At 44.8% G+C, this 19,852-nt stretch overlaps 1 protein-coding gene across 1 annotated transcript in view; it reads right to left on the reverse strand.

Annotated features, from left to right (window-relative positions):
* The window catches only part of LOC128710279 (RNA-binding protein fusilli-like), a 52,373-nt gene that overhangs the window by 7,054 nt on the left and 25,467 nt on the right, over window positions 1-19,852 (reverse strand). Inside the window, exons 2-5 of the mRNA XM_053805324.1 lie at window positions 19,235-19,591; window positions 7,191-7,476; window positions 3,047-3,139; window positions 2,878-2,932 (exon numbers count right to left, since the gene is read on the reverse strand). Coding sequence (XP_053661299.1) covers window positions 2,878-2,932; window positions 3,047-3,139; window positions 7,191-7,476; window positions 19,235-19,591 — 791 coding nt within the window. The remainder of the gene's footprint in view (window positions 1-2,877; window positions 2,933-3,046; window positions 3,140-7,190; window positions 7,477-19,234; window positions 19,592-19,852) is intronic.

A 19,852-nucleotide genomic window follows, 5' to 3' on the forward strand; every position in this document is an offset into this window, starting at 1 on the left:
CAAACGCTATGGACCACAACACGCAAACACAGCACAGCGTGGCCCGTGGCTCATGATGAGAGAACAGGGTCGTCGTATGTCGCGCACCCAACCTACCATCAACCACCCATTGCCCGGAGGTATGGACGGAGCACCCGGGCCCAGGGTGTTATGCCGTCGCTTTGAATAATTTCCGATCGAATTGCTCTCTCGCGTACACACACACACATGCAAACGAGGGAAGATCGAATGAGCGGCAGTTGGGAAAATTTTCCCGACATGGCCGTGAAACATCCCAACTCCCTTCACTTTGGATCGTTAGTTGGTGACATTCTATCCCGGGTGGGGTGGAAAATCCGTCAGCACTCCGCCTCAGATAAAGGAAATGAAACCCAACAGATTACCAAAAGACACTGCGCTTGAAAGGAAATATGATCTATGCGTGATAAAAAGTTGAACACTCTAAGATTTCGAGTTCAATAGGAGTTGCAAAGTAATATCCGCAACAACGGAACCGCACTCATACATGAGATGGTTTCGCAAGAAGTGCGCCTTTGCGAGGTTGTTTTTGCGTTATGCTAAACCATTACACTGCAACAAAACGAATTAAATCAAGCAATAAATTACGATTTATCATACCCCCGCTTCAAAACGATTACGGTTTAAATAGATTAATGCGATAAGGATATCGGGTGGGGTTCGTTTTTTTCTTCCCTCCCGTCAACTGCAACAGGTATCCGCCGTGAAGGTCAAATGATAATATTGCTCTTTTATACCCCCCTGGAATGGTGGATTTTTCTTCTTCTTGTTGCTAATCTGTTTGTTGTTCCTTGCCTTTTTCTTTTATTTATCGTTGCATAATGCATGCTGGAATTGCATTTGGCTCAGCCTTCACAAACGATAACCCTTTCATACAATATAAAACCATGTACATGGCAATATGTTATTAATAATGTCTATATAACATGGCTTCATAACACTGTATCGAATTTTGGCGACAAACGGATAGGGTTTCCCGTTAACGGTTCGTTGAAGTTTTCCGACCGCATACTCACAACAACAACACACCTTTGCCCTGTGCGGTTGCTTCCTATTTTCCGATCCGATTGATGATCCTCTTCCTTCCATGCCTGCTCTCTGCCAGGTCCCAAATAATGGCTTAAGCCCACAGCCATCAGTGTAAGCTCATCACTGCAATTTGTTCTACACCATGTCGGAAACGATTAACGACTCTTAGAAACCCATTTTTACCATTTACGCGTCCGTCCGCATCCGTTTCGTTGCGCGTACGCAAACGTTTGCGTGTATGTATGGGCCTGTGTGTATGTGTATGTATGTAGGCATATTAGATGCATGGTTGCTTGCACACGCTAATCATTAGGCACCCTAATCTTCCACAACCTGAATAATCGTAAAAGCTTCCCGTTCCTCACCGCTCTATCTCGCGTAAACCGGCGGCTCAAACGCCAACCACATCCAGTGACAGAGTCGTTAAGCAATGAAACCCGGCGTTCAATTCAATAAAATCTCTGAAAAAGTAACCGTACTGCACTGGTCCCCCCCGTTTAGCTCATCATGTTTGACGATTTTTTGCATATTTATGACTTCATCAGCGGATTCTTCGGCCTTATCCCATAGTATTCGCCGCAACACACGCCAAAAGATGCCGTAGACTAGCGGTCACCTTTGCGATACAAGATAAGTGAATTAACTCCCAATGTTTAGCACATCTGATGGAGAAACTTAAGAGCGGTATCACTATCTAGCACACAGTAGACATCATTCGTAAAATTCAACAAGTTTTTTTCCCCCTATTGCCCTCCCTTTTGTGTCCACCGCATTATGTACGGCAGCAGTTTATCATTCCTTCCACAGTCCTAGCAAAACGGCACAAATAACAGGCAAATGGTATCTCAGCCGAAACCAAATTTGCACGGAACAAGGGGAGCTCTCTCGCGTGCGCGCGCATAAAATTAACATTTACGGGTCAATTAATTTTCTGATCTCCATCCCCATTCCACTATTTTAGTTTTCTTAAATCTACAACATAGCGCACACACGACGGGAGCGGGAAAAGTTTGCTGCAAATTTCATTCCGCTTACATACAAAACCCTCACTGATAAGCATTTGCTGCTTCGCGGAGCGTGTTTGCGGTGAGTAGCAGAACGCAAAAATGGTTTACATTAATGAAAATGTCTGCACGTCGTTTAGCGAAAAATGTTTCGTGTGCCGTTTGTGGAAGATGCAACGGGAAATGCCCAACCGTTTGTTTTATTTGCTTTAAAAGTACTAAAACATGTATAACTATCATAAATCTTTGCTGATAGTCCGTTACATCTTGGAGTATGAGTTGTATCATTGTACGCATTAGTAGTGAAGCTACTTCACCTCGTGCTGTGTATATCTGCACACTGAAATCAGATTCAATGCCAATGGTATCATCAAAGCACTATCTATCTTATTTATCGCCTCGACAGTTCAAACATCCCTCAAGAACAACCCGATACTATATAAAACCCATTAAAGCTCAAGGCGCTCTTCTTTATGCACCTGTGTGTCCATCAGTTGCAACGGGTAGCTGCCCGCCGGTGCATCAATGGGCACGGAGCCCTCTTGAGCGATTTGGTAAATATTTGCCCTGAGAAGCACCAGTACTGTCGGCTGTTCGTTTGCACCAAGCACATGTTGGTATGGCACAGCGCCACGCATTGAAAGGTCAACATCGTTTCGACACATCACCCACTTTCTTTCCATCACAACAATTATCGATAAGCGCTATAGGAACGCAACCATTCTTTCCCATCACAGAAATGAATCTGTTTTTCTCTTTGGAAAGTATTTCTGGTACACCGATTTTGTTGGGGAAAAACTGATCTGCGGAATCCATTAACACTCACCATATGCCAGGCTCTAGATTTAGGTTTATTATTTCATTTGCTTCAAATTTGTGTCCTAAAACGAGAATAACGCATGCGAATCATTAGTAAATTGGATGTAATTTTCCACTAAAGTACTTATTTCTCAAAGGTATTCACATTGAAGCAATATGCCAAATATTATTCTTACCTAGAGTGATTAGATGTTTCACGATCGTCACCATGTCGCGTGCTTCCTTGACGTAGAATTCATTATTATCCTGACAGGCTTGCAGGTCAAGATCTGAAATGGAACAAAACCGACACTTTCATTATCAAATGTACAAAACTACGAACTTAATCTACTTTAAGATCACCAACATTGCCGCGAAAGTGACATCTACGCTAACGTCTAATTATATCCACACAACCAAACAGCATAAAACGTGCAAATCGTTCAAATCGTTCCACCGGTCCTTCCTTGTACGAGATACAATATGTCGATAGAAAATTATGTCCCCGATCGAGTGTTTAAAGTACCAAACACAACACAGACACTGCACCCAGTTGCACACCACCTGAGATTGCATTACGGCGCCGTTCATATACGGGAACGCATTAAAACGCCTAATATGACGAGCACGCGAACGCTTTTCATCGCGCACAACTTTCCTTGAGATTTGTCCGTTTTGCATCGCGCATTGACAAATTGTTCCTCCCGGCGCAGTCTCTCACTGGTGTACCCTTACCGCAGGGTGCATTAACTCTTTACGGGTTGTCGCACCACACCAAAAACAGTGCATAATTGCTGGCGAGAGAAAAATGGAAAACAATCTCCCTAGTGTAGCGACGGACTGGCACGGTCTGTTGAAATGGCTTCGGGCGAAAGATGAGAAAGAAGCAAAGAAAAACCACTTGTTGCTCTCTGGCAATGGATTAACCACGATGGTTAGACGATCGGTTGAACGGGGGCTCGCCCTAAGAAGGCAACGAGACAAATGTGATACCAATAGGAAATGATCCGGTTCTGCCTGCCTTAGGTTCGGAGCAAGTGCAACCGAATTAACCCTTGAGTGATGAAATAATTTTTAAATAAGGAATATTACATTTTTTGTGCTGAAAATGATAGTACGGAGCCAGTTCATGAAAAATATTCACGAACTAAACTTGTTTTTGCTCCAAAAAATAACTTTATCATAGAGATCCGTTTAATATTATCATCCACTTAAGGGTTAGCGCTAAAGTATGTTACAATCTTCTTTAATCGCTGCTTAATCGAGTGCACATTGAGCGCCCCGAGCGATGCATTTCGTATGTCACCCGATGATGGTAATGCGTTCCTATTGCCGAAACCACCTCCCCCTCCTTATGCCCAGCACGTTGGCAACCGGGTGATGGATGCATTTACTCATGTCGGTCAGCTGAGCTGGACACATTACACCAAGGCCGGTTTACCAACAATCCGCCCGTTTGTTTAGCCCATTTTACGAGTGATTTATCCCTAGACGGTTGTAAGAAATGCATCAAGAATGCTTGCACATCTCCACCATAAACGTCCTAATGACCTGGACGGTACATCGCACATGCACTTGTGGCTTCCCTTTAGACGGTGAATTTTTAACCATTGCTGCATGAGTGTTGGTGCAACATAATTGTAAACATTTAGTTGTAAACACTCTTCTCCAGACGCCAGACACTGTACACATTGATGAGGAACTCAACAAGAGGTGTGTATAAAACACTCTATGTATAACACTTTACTGGTAATCGTACTCCCGTCTTCTAACGTTCTGCGATTTCTAATTTATAATTTATCTAACTAATTTATATTTTATTGAAGCAAAGTTTTTGTTTGTTTGAAAAAAGGTAGTTACGCTTGCTCCATGATATATTTTTTCTTCGTTTTGTAATTTGAAATCTACCACACATATTAAACTAGCTGTTATAAATTATAACAATAACTATTACTCTGAACACTACTTTATAAAAACAAAAAACGCGAATTAAAAATAAATACGTAGAAAGGTTCTTAAAAACTTTCAATTGTGTTCCGATCTGTAACTGAAGGTGATCCACTGTGCATTCACAGCACACTAGCGCTATTGTGCCCTCAAGTGGTCGGTATTGAAACTACTGCTCGTACGCGCGAGAACAGGCTTGAGAGATCACACAGCAGAAATTGATTCTAGTTTTATTTTATTCTATATTATTTTCACATAAATTGCGCACAATACACAAATTACTTCTAGACTTCGAATTGGAATTGAAAGAAAAAAAAATAGTTTCAAACAAATAGCCAATAAACAGAGCAATATCTGTGTCATTTAAGTTCTTACACTGCGTGTTAGCAGTTGAGTTGCGAATAATTCACAACGTATAAGTAGCATACAACTAACAGCACAATTTAATGACAAACATGTCGGCAAGTACAGTCACTATTTCTACCGTACCAAGAGCAACGGTTACGGTGTAGCTAAATGGCGGCGTCAGATTTGGTGGTTATGGTAGCGAATATTAATGTGCTTTTTGCACCGCCAAACAACTCCACACATCAAGGTAATCATCAACAAATCAGCATCACCTCCGCTCGCAATAACGATCACACGTCGACAATGTCAACTGCCAACGGGCCACAGGTAAGTGCAGAAAAAGATCATTTGTTTCACATAACGCCGTCATTGACTCCTTGCAGCCGTGTGCTGTTTCGCATTATGAGGTACGTACCGTGAACAGTAAATCATCAACGCTGAACAGGTTGTGTTAATGCTGATCTTTTTTTGTTTCGAGTTCTACCTAATATATCCTTTTTTTTATTCCTTTGCCCTTGCTCAATGTTCTAACACCCGTGCGCCATTAAAAGCTACGTCATAAGGAACCGCTCAGTAGCTAACGTTGATGTCAAGAGCGTTGGCGATAAGAAAGAATTAGGATACGTCAAACGGCTGGATCGCACTAACGATGATTTTCAGCATGATTTCCCATTTTTTTTTCCTCGAAGATGTTTTCAACACGTAAAACATTCATCTACGACGGTTCAAAACACTGATCGAAGGACACATTTAGGATCGAACGAATCCAATTAAAGTACTGTTTGGCAGGAAAAAAAACGGTGTACCCGTCAGTATACCTCATTTTCAATTTTTGGCCTTTGATGGTCCTTTGCCCTTCTTACAGCAGAGCTTAAAGATAAAAAGAGTTTAAGCCATCGGCCCAGCACGTCGTGTGCCCATACACAAATGAGGCCAATGGCATTTGGTTGGCGCAAATTACTTGCGCACCCAGGTTCGGTCACTCACTCAAGCTCAATATAAGTCCATCAATCAATTTCCCCGGTGGTTTTGTCCAGCGATCGTCGCATCAACTACGGCAAAAAAGCACTTGTCGATTGTTTGTCACTTTTGACATATGCCAAAATAGCTTTCTTCCATTTTTTTTCTCCTTGCAACGCCAATTGTTCGAAAGCGCCCCAACAAAAAAAGCGAAACAATCGTACGTGTATTCATGCGATTGAAACACAAGAAAAAAACACAATTATTATGTATAGACAAACAAATCATGCGAACAAAAACGAACTGTGTCTGCCCATCAGTGGTATTGGAGATCGATTCACGCGTTCAGACTTCAACTGTCTTTAACAAGCGCCCAATATTTTAACTAGTTTTTGTTGCATATTTGTTCTGTCAAAATATCAAAGTCATTCATGCTGCAAATGATTCACAAGCATAAGCCCAACACAGCAGCTATATCATCAAGATAAGCTACTTCGAGGTTTAAAAAACGTTGCACCTTAATCTTATCAACGGCGCTATCCACACGCTTTAAAATCCTACAAAACGCCACTCATGCTTAGTACCGCTGTACATTTGATAGCTCCGAAGCGTTCACGAATTCTAAATCGCTAAAAGCTTTAAAAAAATCGTCAATATTAATGTTCACCTGCGAATGAAAATACATATTCGATGTACTTTTTTACGACTTCTTCAATCGTGATGTCCTCCATAACTATGGTGGCTTCTAATATCCATCATAATGTGAGCGAAATGCCAGCCAAATGGTGCTTCATGGTATAATTGATAACAAATCTCTTGCACACAGCGCTACAAAAAAAAACGCTCACTGTGCTCATTGTATTCGCACATCATCAAACAGTACGAGAAGGGGAATGCCACACACAGTGTGGAGACGCCAATTTACGAGGTTCTCTTATCGTAATCACTATTACAGCATGTTTATGTTGTGGTGTAATATTTTTCGTTGTTGGTACGCACGGCACGGCTAAGTCACTCACTACACCTTAAAATGCCAAAGAATACATTAAAACTTTTCCACAAGAATAAATATATAGTAACAATTACCTTTAATAATGTCAGCAACAGAAGCCGGAATCGGCGGTAGACTGGGCATCGACTGGAGCTTCGAAGCTTCAGCGACTGGGACAAGGGCACGGGATAGATCACCGGCCCGGAACCGCACAAACTCCTTCCGCAGGTCACAAAACCGCCAGTAGTACTGTGGCAGGTCGACGTCTTTGGCACTTGCTTCGGGATGGAGACATTGCCGTAGTGGTAGCTGCCCGTCGGTGACTAGCCGAAAGCTGGGACAGTGCGGATCCAGATTGAGCGACTTAGTGTACTCATCAAACTGCAAAAAAAAGAAAGCGGAAGGATTAATTATTAACAATCGTCTGGCATATCAAGAGACCCTTTTCATCGTGCACAATTTCTTCAAGTCATGGGAAAAGAGCATGACAAACAAACTGATAAGAAATAGAATGTGATAGGAGGAAAAGCGGCTCAGGGAAAGCTGGAACGTTATAAAGATAGCAACCGGTAAGCTACAGGTGTCGCGGTGGGGATGCCACCCTACGTCACCACCCCAAGGCTCAGAACCTTTGATCAACGCAATCCGATGACGATGGCGACGGTTTCACCTCGATGTAACACCGCACATCTACACTGTTTACGTCGCGGAATGCTATCGAGAATCGCGGATTACTTGAACTTTGCGCCCTCTTGACTGTAAGGAGCAAGGCTCCGCACATATCATCAGTGACCACCCGGTGTGCACCGGCACACTTCACCCAGCACAGCACTCGCACGCTCGCTTCTTGTTGCAGCAACAACCACCTTCGAATTCCTTCTTATCGTAACCATTGTTCGACACCTGGAGCGAGCTGTGGCGTGGAATCAAGTGGCAAGCATGGGCGGCTAAAATTGCAAGTAACCTTCCATCGAGGGAGGCAACCATCCCTAGGCAGGTGGTAGACGGGGTGGTCGTGTGTTTTGACGCTTTATCAAACGCTCCGAAGCGTTGTATTGCTGGAGATTTGAGAAATTTATTACCTTCGATACGCAATCGCTAGTCCGGGTTGGTACCCCGATCGGAATCGCAAAAGACCAACGGCCCTTATCGAGCTGGATGTGTATCTAAGGAGTAAATCTTTAGGCCTAATGTGTGCTTCAGCGAAGCCTTTCGGTCGGTTTTTTACTGCAAGACACAAATTTTGCAACAGTGCGACAGTTCTTATCACACTGAAACACCCCGAAAGTGATACCAAAAATAAAACGATTATTCTCCAGCTCTTGCACAGTGTGATGATTCAGTTCTCATCAATCTTTTGTCAGCAATAAAAAAAAATGTACATTTAAATAAGAAAGCAACGCTTCAAAACACTGTCAAAACATAAGTATATCAAAAGGCACTCGAAGTTACTTTGCGCCAGTGCTTGCTGAGTTGTTGTTGGGATTAGCATTTGCTGTCACTATGACAAAGCGACTTTGGACAATGATACAACACAATCGCCGACCGAAGCGTTCGCGGAGGCAAAGCCGGGAGCAGGCAATGGGACAAACACGGCCCCTCAAACGCATAACCCCGGTCACGATGACTACTCTATTCCGGTGTACCGCGACTTGACGGCCGTTTGCGTCACGGGTTTTGTGGTACTACCGTAGGGAGGAAAAACAAAATTATGCACAGCAACTGTCCATCCAGCATCGTCGAGCGTTCCCTCGAATCTTCGAAATCCTTTCAGAGCTTCATGCCGTTGTTGGTATGTCGTCACATGCTACAACATTACACATCCAATAAAAGTGTTGTGTTTACATCCGATTGACAAAAAAAGCTCTTGTAACTTCCATTAACGGAGCTAATTAAATGCAATAGTGCAGGTAATGAAGTATTAGCGCTGTAAGTTTTCTCTGTTGATGCTTTATAGCATTGCGTATCTAATTTGGGCCACAGCTCATAACAAACGAGAACTCAGCTTCCGCTCGTAAGTATTAGGTTTCGTTCATGGAATGGGCCACTATTTTGTCACCCCCAAATGGTACACTTTGACGCGTCGTTATAGACATATCCAACAAGGGTTCTGCTTCTTAGCGACATTATGAGAAGGCACTTTTTTATGAAGAGCCTCCAAGGCTCTCGCCTTAGCGTCCATTAATCTCGTCATCTTTGCCAAGTGGTGCGTTTCGTCGTTGCGATCCGAAGAAGTAGATCATACCGCAAAGATAGAACGCACGCGAGCAGCGCAAGGTAGTGCTCCGAATTTTCCATCCATCACATCTCTTTCGCGTGCCTAATATTCGGAGACATTCAGCTTGAAACTGTCAACACGACTCCATTCCGGTGATTTATCGCCCACTTGGTCCGCACTACCGCCGGGCCGTAACTGCCGCGGTACGCGGAATGCCGGTGACCGAAGGAGAAATGTGACGTTGATGAAAGTTTACGATTTCACCAGCCATTCCGCAGGTGGTAACACGAAAGAATTGTGAAACGCCAAGTTCCAAGTCACTGGATGGTAGCCTAAAAGTAGAAGAAGAAAAAATTACTTCCACCGCCATCATCCCACCGTCAAAAACAGTCTGGCCTGGGTACACCGGCCATTTGTGTTGGGCCGTGTGATGTGATTGTGGACTTTCCTGTCTTTAAAACACGCAAAACAAGCGTCCGTTTTTTCGAAGCGGCCACACTTTTCCACACTTTTTGCCCATTTAGCACAAGCCGCAGCGCCATACCAACTGGTCATGTAACAGATCCTATAAAACTAAACAAATGCCGGTCGCCGAGGTAATCCGGTGTCGCTAGGCAAAAGGAGGCACAAACACAAATATCTCAGATGCAATCTGTACAATTATTGCTATTCTCTATTCAGTTTTCTTTTTTTTTTTGTGTGTTATGTTACACCTGCAGCACTCTTTTAAGCTACAATGTACACAAAAATGGCTTCCAGCAACCCTTTTTTTCGACAATGCAACTCTACCAGACTGAGCGCGACGCGACGCTGCGAAAACATACAGCGAACACTTCAAGCTACATTAGTCCTCTTCTTCCTGAACACCTTTTTAACGACATCCGCGTGTGTTTCATTGCAATGAGAAATTAATTGCACAACTTCATTTCCATCAGTGGTGGTAGCCCAACTGCATACATCAAACACAAACGCGAGTGTGTGTGTGCACGCTATGATAACAAACATGGCGGAATTGCATCTTTTCACAGGGTGACAAATTTTACACATTTTATTCATCAATATTTGTGGTAACTTTTCGCGTACCTTTTACGATGCGCATGTCCCTCTTCCTTCCTGGACACGTATTGCGGCGCGCCCGCGCTTGGGAAGATCGTCGCGATGGCAAGAACACACTCTTTTGCAACAGTTAATTGTTTGTTTACTTCGTCCAACTGTTGTACATCGCATGGACAACGACCTCCATTGTGAGGTTAAAAATTACGCAGCCAATTTCATAATTGACAGCATGCTAATGAGGTACGCCTTCCCAAACAACAGCAGCAGCATATCGCGCGCGCGGTGGCACAGATTTTATGCTTTCCTTGTATATAACTGTCGGCGCAGAAGCGTATCCGTATATCGCCGCGACCTCGACCGATCAACTCACCACAACAACATTGTAATCCTTGAGGGAGAGGATCAACGGTCAAGCGAACTGATTTTAGTCTCCCTCCCCACTAATGCGTCTTCTTGATGCCGCTGGAAAGCGGTTTGCCAAAAACAAATCAACTAAGCACTAGGGATGCACGGCGGGCCACCGATAGGCAGATTGCAGCTTACCCCGTGGAAGCCCGTTTTCGAATTGCTAATTCCTGACCTTCCTGATGGTAAAATGAGTCAGGCTTCATTATGCTTATACGAAGAAGGGAAGGCAAAAACAAACAGCGCAACACTCATCAAACCAATGCGGTGAATTAGAAAAGCATATAAATTAGACGTATCGATGGGTATGGTAGCGAACAGGGAGATTAATATTTATTTCATGCTGTGGTGTTTAACTTCGTCGTTACGGTTCAAGAAATTCGCATATCCGACCGAGTCAATTCGATACACATTAACGAGTGGTATAAGTCGCACAAATATGCTTCTCCAAAGCGATGATATTGATCGCTTCGATATCGGTCAGGTTTAGACGGGATAGCATAAATATACGAGCGAGTATCAACACACCACACGAAGATTTAGACCTCACCGCAATCGATCGGAATGCAACTCAATCGTTTCACCAACCGAAAGACTTATGCTGAAGCAACACCGCAAACGTGTTTCATTAGCGCTCAACCAGTGCCCTCATCACTGTGACAGAATCATTCGGCTTCACCTGGTGCACACACGTGCCAATTAATTAAACTAAGCTCTTCCTGTCATTATCTTGCGCCACACGGTTTCTGCGCGTACCACCAAGCTATCATTACGAAATGCTCAGTGCGCAGGTACTCCCCACAGCACACCCATGAAGGGAAGGATCAACCCTAACGAAACATTAGCAATATGTATCGTTTCCCTACTAAGGACGACCGGATCGTATCAATTGTAATGTACCTCCAGCTGACTGTGCCTCCACAAGCCGCTACGATTGAGCAGGGGATGGATCACACACACCGGGCCTAGAACTAACGCTAATGTAAAAGTTGTTCTCACACCAATATACCGGCGCCAAGCTTGGCCAATCATGCCGGTACAATCGGGCCCCATATATATACGCCACGGGGCAGGTTGCGCTTATTGCCGGTTCTCGGCTACCGTATGATGGAGCCTTTTTTTTTCCTGGGAGATTATCGGAAATTACTATCTTCGCTGGTGATCGCCGTGTGTTAGTGCCTTGTGATTGCGATCACCGAGATCAAGTTCTGTTAGCATCCGCACGAGCAGTAACGTAGTGGGTGTTCGAAGGATTATTAAATGTTGCAACGTTTAATGCTAATGATTGACATTGTATTTATAGACTTGTCTACCGCCGCGAAAGAGTGAGCATAGTGAGCGTTAACCATATTTGTTCACTTCATACAATGAGTGATGTGATAATCGAATCTTCTAATCCGAATCCTACTTGGGATTCGAATCCCTGAATCCCAATCCCAATCTGCCATAATGGTGGACGGAACAATCCGTTTAGAATTACAATCGGATTAAATCCTTTTGGAATCTGTCAAGCATCCATGGATCCGATCGGATCCTTCCAGGAATCGTATCTTCAAATCCGAATCCCAATCTTCCCAACAATCAAAATCGAATCCATTCCCTTTAAAATCTCAAGCGGAACCAATTCTTTTATAGTCCCAGTCGGATCCCAATAGGATCCCAATCCCAATAATATCCCAATCGGATCTAATCCCTTCAGAATCGGAATCAGATCCAATCTTTTTGAGAGGATGCACAATGATTCAGAATGAATGAATGATTTTAATCGTTCTAGGGTGTGAGCTATTTCAAATTTAAAACTCTTTGCGATTTAACTCATTCACAAAGAATTGAATTTTTCAAAATAATTAAGATTTCACTCTGGACTGCGATCTTCAACTCACGATTTAAATTTTTTAAGTTGAATCTTATGGGAGTTAACTGGCGATTTAATTCTTCACAGCGACCTTCAAACTCACGATTTATATCTTGAAGTAACTCTTGTAGGAGTTAACACGCGATTTAATTCTTCACGCTTAATTGAAATTATTGAAATCTTGGAGAGTGAGTTGAGGAGTTAAATCTTCATTCTAACTCTCGAATTGGGATTTAAATCCACGAAAAAAATTTAATTTCCCCTCTCTACATCTCTACACACTACTCAATATCAAGTGAAATTCGTGCTCTATAGACTAGGCCGTTACGGATTTTATTTCCCCATTTAATCGCTCGCATTACATTTACTTAGTCGTAATGCACAACACAACAAAAAACTTGTTAAACACTTTACCATCAACAAGGAAAAAAGAACACTCCTTCCAACGACCGTAATTGTGTTGGGACAAAATCATTTTCGCTTTCTTTTGGGTTAGTTTTTTTTTCAAGCTAAATGTTACACCTTAAATTATGGGGACGGCTGTAAATGAAGCGTTCCTAAGACCCGGGATGCAGATAATGATGGACGCCTAAAGCGGGCCAGTTTGTTTTTTTTTCTTGAATGATGTTTCACCATCGTTAAGCTGGCTTGGGGAATTTCCGGTTGTTCGCTAGGACACACGGGTTATAAAAAAAAAACACAAGAAGCACCCGCTGCACTTGTTCACATACTCCGTAACGAGCACTTAACAAACCGATCCACATCGTTAAGACGATCAGATAGTACACGGAATAGTGAAAATGTGTGTCAGCAAAAAAAAAGAAGCGCAACATCGCAGCAAAGATAGCATTCAGTAGGTAGCTAGATTTACATTCCACAGTAATTCGGGTTATGTAAAATTAATTTCCATTTACACCATTTTACGCTGTTTCAGACGAAACGGTAAGCAAAATGTCAAACCTTTCCCCTCAGTCGATCTCGTCCACGGTGCAGTACACATCCTTGACCGTGAGATGTATTACCACAGGACAATACATATTTCTGTCCCCCAGTCTCCCAATAAATCGTAATCGAATTTGCTGCAGGTGACCATCACACGGTAAATGGGCGGTATCGTTTGTCAAAAAAGAAAACTATGCTTCACTTGCAATGCTTCGGCTCCATTCTGTTCAAGGTGTTCAAAACCTCACCAAAAAACAACAATGGACACTGCACATGAAGACCAAGAGAAGGGAAGACCTCGAGAAATTGCCTTTCACTTTTGCAATATTCTGTTACGAGAATACACTTGTCTCAATTATGTTGCACTGTTGCGAAGGGCACCGGGAAGTCGGATATTAAGACATATCCCGACAGCCAAATCCATCAATTAGCTTCAATGCGTGTGGAAGGACGTAATCTACCAGGAATCAAGCGCTACACAGGACCACTCCGGCCGTACTTGCTGCGAAGAAACCACACAGTGTGAGAAAACGGGGGCAACAGTATGAGGTCATTGTTAAGGACAAGTGAACAACCAACGAGAAAAGTAAAATAAAATTCATTTTTATGCGTGACAACGAATCAATAATTAACAGACTGTAAGAGTGTGTGGACAGGGTTTAAGCGGAGCGCAACCAACAGTGGAGAGGTTTGGTCTTCAATTCTATTACCACCCGATTCAAAACCTTTAACGAACTGACAAACCCACCCGGGTGGTGACACGGTGACATTTGCACTTTATCCTCGCAATCTGCTTGGGAACCGCACAGGAAGGTCGCCCGAAGACGAACGTTACGACAAGGGTTGCAAGTTGTGCGAAGGTTCGTCGCCAAGACCCAAGAGCAAATCACTAGAATTATGCACCACGCGCAGTTTGATCGATATCTCACCGAGACTCCTAGTGGCTGGGATACGGTGAAAGGTCTTGCCCGGTGTTGGTTGGGGTCACCAATTTTCTCCCGTCTATGCCATACACCCGGGGCCCGGTCACATATGCACCCAGCGAGTTGCAATCAAAAGCACGGCTAAAAACATGCACCACTGCACGGGAAAGGCGGTGCATGTGAAATACCAATGATCTTTGTACGTTTGTTCTACTTATGGATTGTGCCATTTGTGGGTAATTGGAATCATAATTTAACAGATGCCACGCACCGTACATGCTTCTGCAGGCGAATGTTGCTGCTGCTCAATTTTGTTAGAGTACCGCCTCCCGAATAATCCTCTCATCGGTGGGGGCACAACACCACCACCCAGTTGCTCTGCCAATTTGTTAGAAAATTAACCATACTACTACCTACTGCCCACTTGGGGAGGTCTTGTAGAAATCACCCTCTGCCGGAGAGAAGCAATATTGGCATTCGAATAGTGCACGGACTCGAACAAATGAGAAAAAGAGCACCGTAATCACTAGGGCGTCAGAAATCAAGCAACAGGTGAACACACACACACACACACACACACACACATACATGCCAAGAATCGCCTCGCCCCGCCAAAGAGGCCAAAGGCTGGCATCTTAATGAGCATTAATTAACGCCCTGCTGCACAGGCAGCGGGGCGATGGGTAGCAGCGTTCGCGGTGACTGTTGTGATTTCTCACCAGGCAGCACCTTTGCCCTCGCGCGGCCCAAAAAAAAAAACGCCAAGAGCTTTTCTTTTCGTACGCTCCCCGAACGGATAAATCATAAATTAAGCCAAGGATTGATTGGGTTCGGGTAGTGTTGCGCTGGTAGCGGTGGATAGAGACAGATAGATGGATGGACACGTCGACTACTGTGGCTTCCGAGAAGGGGGTAGTGATGAGCTGCCGGGATGTGGGGGGGGGGGGGGAGTTGGGCGGTTGGAATCCCTCCGACCGTAACCGGGACGTACGTATCTCCATCAATTGTATCGTATGCTCATCATTCGTGCCATAGCATTCCACATTGCTCACAAGACCATTGCGAGCTAAAGGAAAGGACCGAACCATACAGGGCTTATGGTACCGGAACGAGGAGAAAAACGAATTCCCCACGATTCCATTACACGCGGAGGTGCATCGAGCGGGGTGGGGTTTGAGCAACCAGGCATTGGCGAAGCATCCAGCAAAGGGAAAAAGTGATTAGTGATCGATGAATTTCCACTTCGCTGCACCGTTGTATACGATCGGCAAATAACAGCTAAGTGTGGTAACCGAACCGAAATTTCCTGCAGTTTCCAATGATGAGAAATACCCGCCCGATGAGAGTGAAAACGGGGAGCAGAGAGCTTCCTCGAGTAGCTACACTATTCGGCCCTCGATTTGAAAAGCAAACTTAAATTCTGTTTTATGGAGGGAAATTTGTAAAGATTAGCCTATACAACACATAAAACGCACTGCTGTTGCACTGTTTTTAGATAGAATTCCAATGTTAGACTGCACCTATAATGTATGGGGCCAGAAATAATGTAAACATACGCGGAAAACTTCGTTTCCGCCATCCATTTCCTTGACGTAAAGCCGACAGCTCGTACAGATCGTTTGTTGATGATGCTAACCAACCGTTAAACGTCCTATCCCATCCGTGTATCTGTCAATGAAGGCCACCCCCTGGCCAGAGAAGCAGCCAAGCGACAAACTCGAGCAGATCTCAATGAATTTTAAATGATCACCACATCATCTCTATGTACTTATTCTGCTCTTTTTTTCCATCCCTCTTTCACCACATGAGTGATCGCCACCAGATATCGATCACATCCGAGTAAGGAATGCTACAGGCACAGGCACCGCGCATCCTGCATCCACAACTGCAAGAGGAACGAGTTTTCAAACTAGATTAATTGAGAGACCTAGTTATTCTCGGTACAGGTCCACTTACACTTGGCACGGTGCAGTTTGCGATCCACCCGCTCCGATTGGTTTGGCTCATATGCATGGGCACCGGAGGGGAGCAAACAAGATGCAGCCACCCAAAACCCGTCATCATTGACGTTGTCCGCTGTGTCGTCGATTAAATAATAATAAAATCAGCAAATAACTCTCCCGACATGCATCGCACCAGCAAATGACATGAGATATGCAGCGATATCTCCATGCTATCTGTGCGTTGACATAAACCAGATCGGACAGGTGGCGGTGGTAAATCGGATAACGCGGCTCGTAACGCTCACCGCCCAGCAGGCCGTTCCAGATATTGCAGCACACGCACACGACGAATCCATTGCTTCACCATTTTTTTCTATCCTTTTGGAACGATTTCGAACCAGCGCTAGGTGGATTTTCCTTTTCAGCTGTCAACGGAAAAATGAATCACTTCGACGAAACCTGTCCGAAGCGAACTTCGAGCTGATCCGTCGCATTTTTGCATGGAACCGAATCAGGATTATGTTGGGAAGGAGTTAGTGCGCGGATCAAAACGGTCATCCAGCACTAAAGGGCGGTTAGATAAAACGATGCATCAACGGAAAGATAATTGCGTCATGATCATCAACTCCAACTCTCACAACTCTCAACTCTCAACAACTCTCTCCACTCAAAACACCTGCCGCGACGAACCAAGCCGGGACTAGATAGAAACTATACGCCTCTAAGACATGGATGTCGTCCAAAACTCCAACTCCAAAACGAAGCCCTCGTAGCCGCGTTCGAGAGGAAGATGCTCAGAAGGATTTTTGGCTCCGTATGTGTGGACAATGGAGGATCCATTACAATGACGAACTTACTGTCGTACTGCGGATTGCACTCGCCAGGCTCAGGGTGGGCTGGTCACGTCATGAGAATGACACCGGACGACCCAGCCCGTAAAGTCCTTTTAGGTCGTCCCCATGGACAGAGGAGGCGTGGTAGGCCCAAAATGAGAAGAAGTGATGGCGTTGAAGCGTCCGCCAGAAAGGCCGGGATAATGGATTGACAGACGAAGGCACTCGACCGTGAGCGGTTTAGAGGATTCCTGCAGCAGGCCAAGACCGTCAATGGGGTAGATCATCCCAAAAGTTAGAAAGCTTAAGCTTTAAGCCTATATCTGTCAAAAAACCCAGGTACCGGGCTGTATCATTCTGTACAGATTCGTAAAGCACATAGCATTTTGACATAAAGAATGACACAAGGGATCATTTTTGTGAAACTAAAATTTGAGAAAAATCGATTAAAGTTTAGTAATTTGATTTTAATTTCAATGTATTTGAAATACTATACAAGTCTGATTATCAAAATAATCCTTTTTCAGTTCTTTTCGTTAAAAAAAATTGTTTACCTTTTTCGCACATGGGAAACTTGGCCTAACCTGGCTCAGGCCAGCTAGCAAAATTCTTTGTTTTGACATTTGTCGAGTTTGGGTTTTGGGTACTTGGGTACTTTCATTGAGAAACCAATCTAATCCTTCTTTCCTAGGCTTAACTTGGCTTGCCATTTGTATGGCGAGCTGTAAGCGGATAAGCCTGGAAACGTCAAAACGCATACAAAAAAACTGGCTTAGACCGTGATCTACTCCAATTCCAGATTGCCAGAAATATATGTACTCGGCGCGTGCCCAACTCAGTGCCTGGTGTGAACCGGAAATTAATTGTGTGCAAATGTACATCCCATTTGCTTTTCAACCCATCAATAAACACGATCTATTTCTCCTTCCAAAGATGCCGGGCCTGGCGGCCTGTGAGCTAGCAGCACGAGCAAATCTAACCCGTTTGAACCATAATATCTTTAGCTGGCGATACATATTCGATTGGTTTGTGCAAAGTGCATACCTGCCAAACTAGTACCGATTACAGATGAGGATGTCAGATTCGTAGATATAGCCAAAGGGCGACATCCTAGAACCGGGAGTAATACCCCGAAAAACCGGTTACACTAACGGGACGCGTTCGGTGGACGTTGCAGACGGTGGAAAATGGGATGCAAAAACCTTCCCCAAACGAAACTGAACCCATTTCGCTAATCTTCTAGAAGCAACTACCCCAGTCTAATCGCATATCAGGTGGTGGACACAAGAGTAGGGTGGTGGAGGAAAAAAAACGCGTATTTAAACAAAATGGAAACCTGTCGTACGTTTCTTGGACATATGCTGGGCTGCTGTCGGACACTCGGCAGACAACGCAGGGCAGGAGTGTTGTGAAAGTTGCGCGAATCATTCAATCGAGGAGGGGCGGCGACACACACCGATGTCGGCGTCAGGTCCAAAGTGCAGCGGAAAAACCTTGCTGCTGCTCCTTGTGCACTGTACACACACACACACACCACCCTTTGCTTTGCCCTTGTACTCTCCTCTTGGGGCGCGAAACCCACACATCATCTGCTACCCAACTGTGCATAATTGGACTAATCGCGGTGGTTGCAACTTTTTCGTCGTTTTAAGCATCGGCTGTCCCTCTGGTGGCAGAAGCGGTAACCGGGCCAATCACCTGCTACTTATCTGGAACCGTTTCGCATTATTTCGCGCACATCACTGCTACTGCCTCGTGCCATTTATTTTGCACGCAGTAGCGCGCTTAAGGTCTCCTCCCAAGCTCCAGCTCGAACCAATATCTTTTCGCGCCACGGCAATGCCGACGGGTTGCAACGGCCGAACAGTGGCCGTCGTTTCTGGATCACTTTATTTGTAACGCACTCCACCCCGTTTGCCTATTTCCTGCCAACAATCTGGCCCCCGCCGGGAACCGACACTTACCTGTTGGATCACTTCCTCCAGGGGACGCCCGTTGGTCTGTACCAGCGATTCGATGGCCGGGATCTCCTGCGTTATTGCACATTCCGGTGGCGACGGTGCTGCGGCAATGCCTGGAGATGTGGAGCCGCCCGTCGGGACGGCAATCGCCGTACTGTCCGACGATCCGACAGCCGTGGACGAGCCGCTGATGCCGACGGGGCACCCGCCGGCACTGGTCGTACTGCCGCTGCTGTTGCTGATGTTGCTGTTGCTGCCGGTGAGGCTGCTGGACAGTGCACCGAGCGCGTTGCTGCCCGATGACTCGGTGCGGAATGTCGAATTCCTCGGCCGGACTAGATACTGCTTCACGCCAATTATCTGCAAAAGACAAGCAAGACGGTACAACGCCATCAAATCAATGCTGGAAGCGGATAACATAATGCTGCGGCTGCGGCGAAAACCGGAGAAGCTTTACGCCGTATGCTAATCATACGATCTATCAATTGATGTGGCGCAATCCACTCACGCAATGCGCTGGAGGGTTGAGTGTAGAGGATACATCCGTGTCGAATGGGAACAACGTTGTGTTGCACAACGAGAATTTTAATGCATTTCATATAAACTTTTTAATGTGAACTT

The sequence above is a fragment of the Anopheles marshallii genome, chromosome 2 (assembly GCF_943734725.1).
Source record: "Anopheles marshallii chromosome 2, idAnoMarsDA_429_01, whole genome shotgun sequence".
NCBI classification, from domain to species: Eukaryota; Metazoa; Arthropoda; class Insecta; order Diptera; family Culicidae; genus Anopheles; species Anopheles marshallii.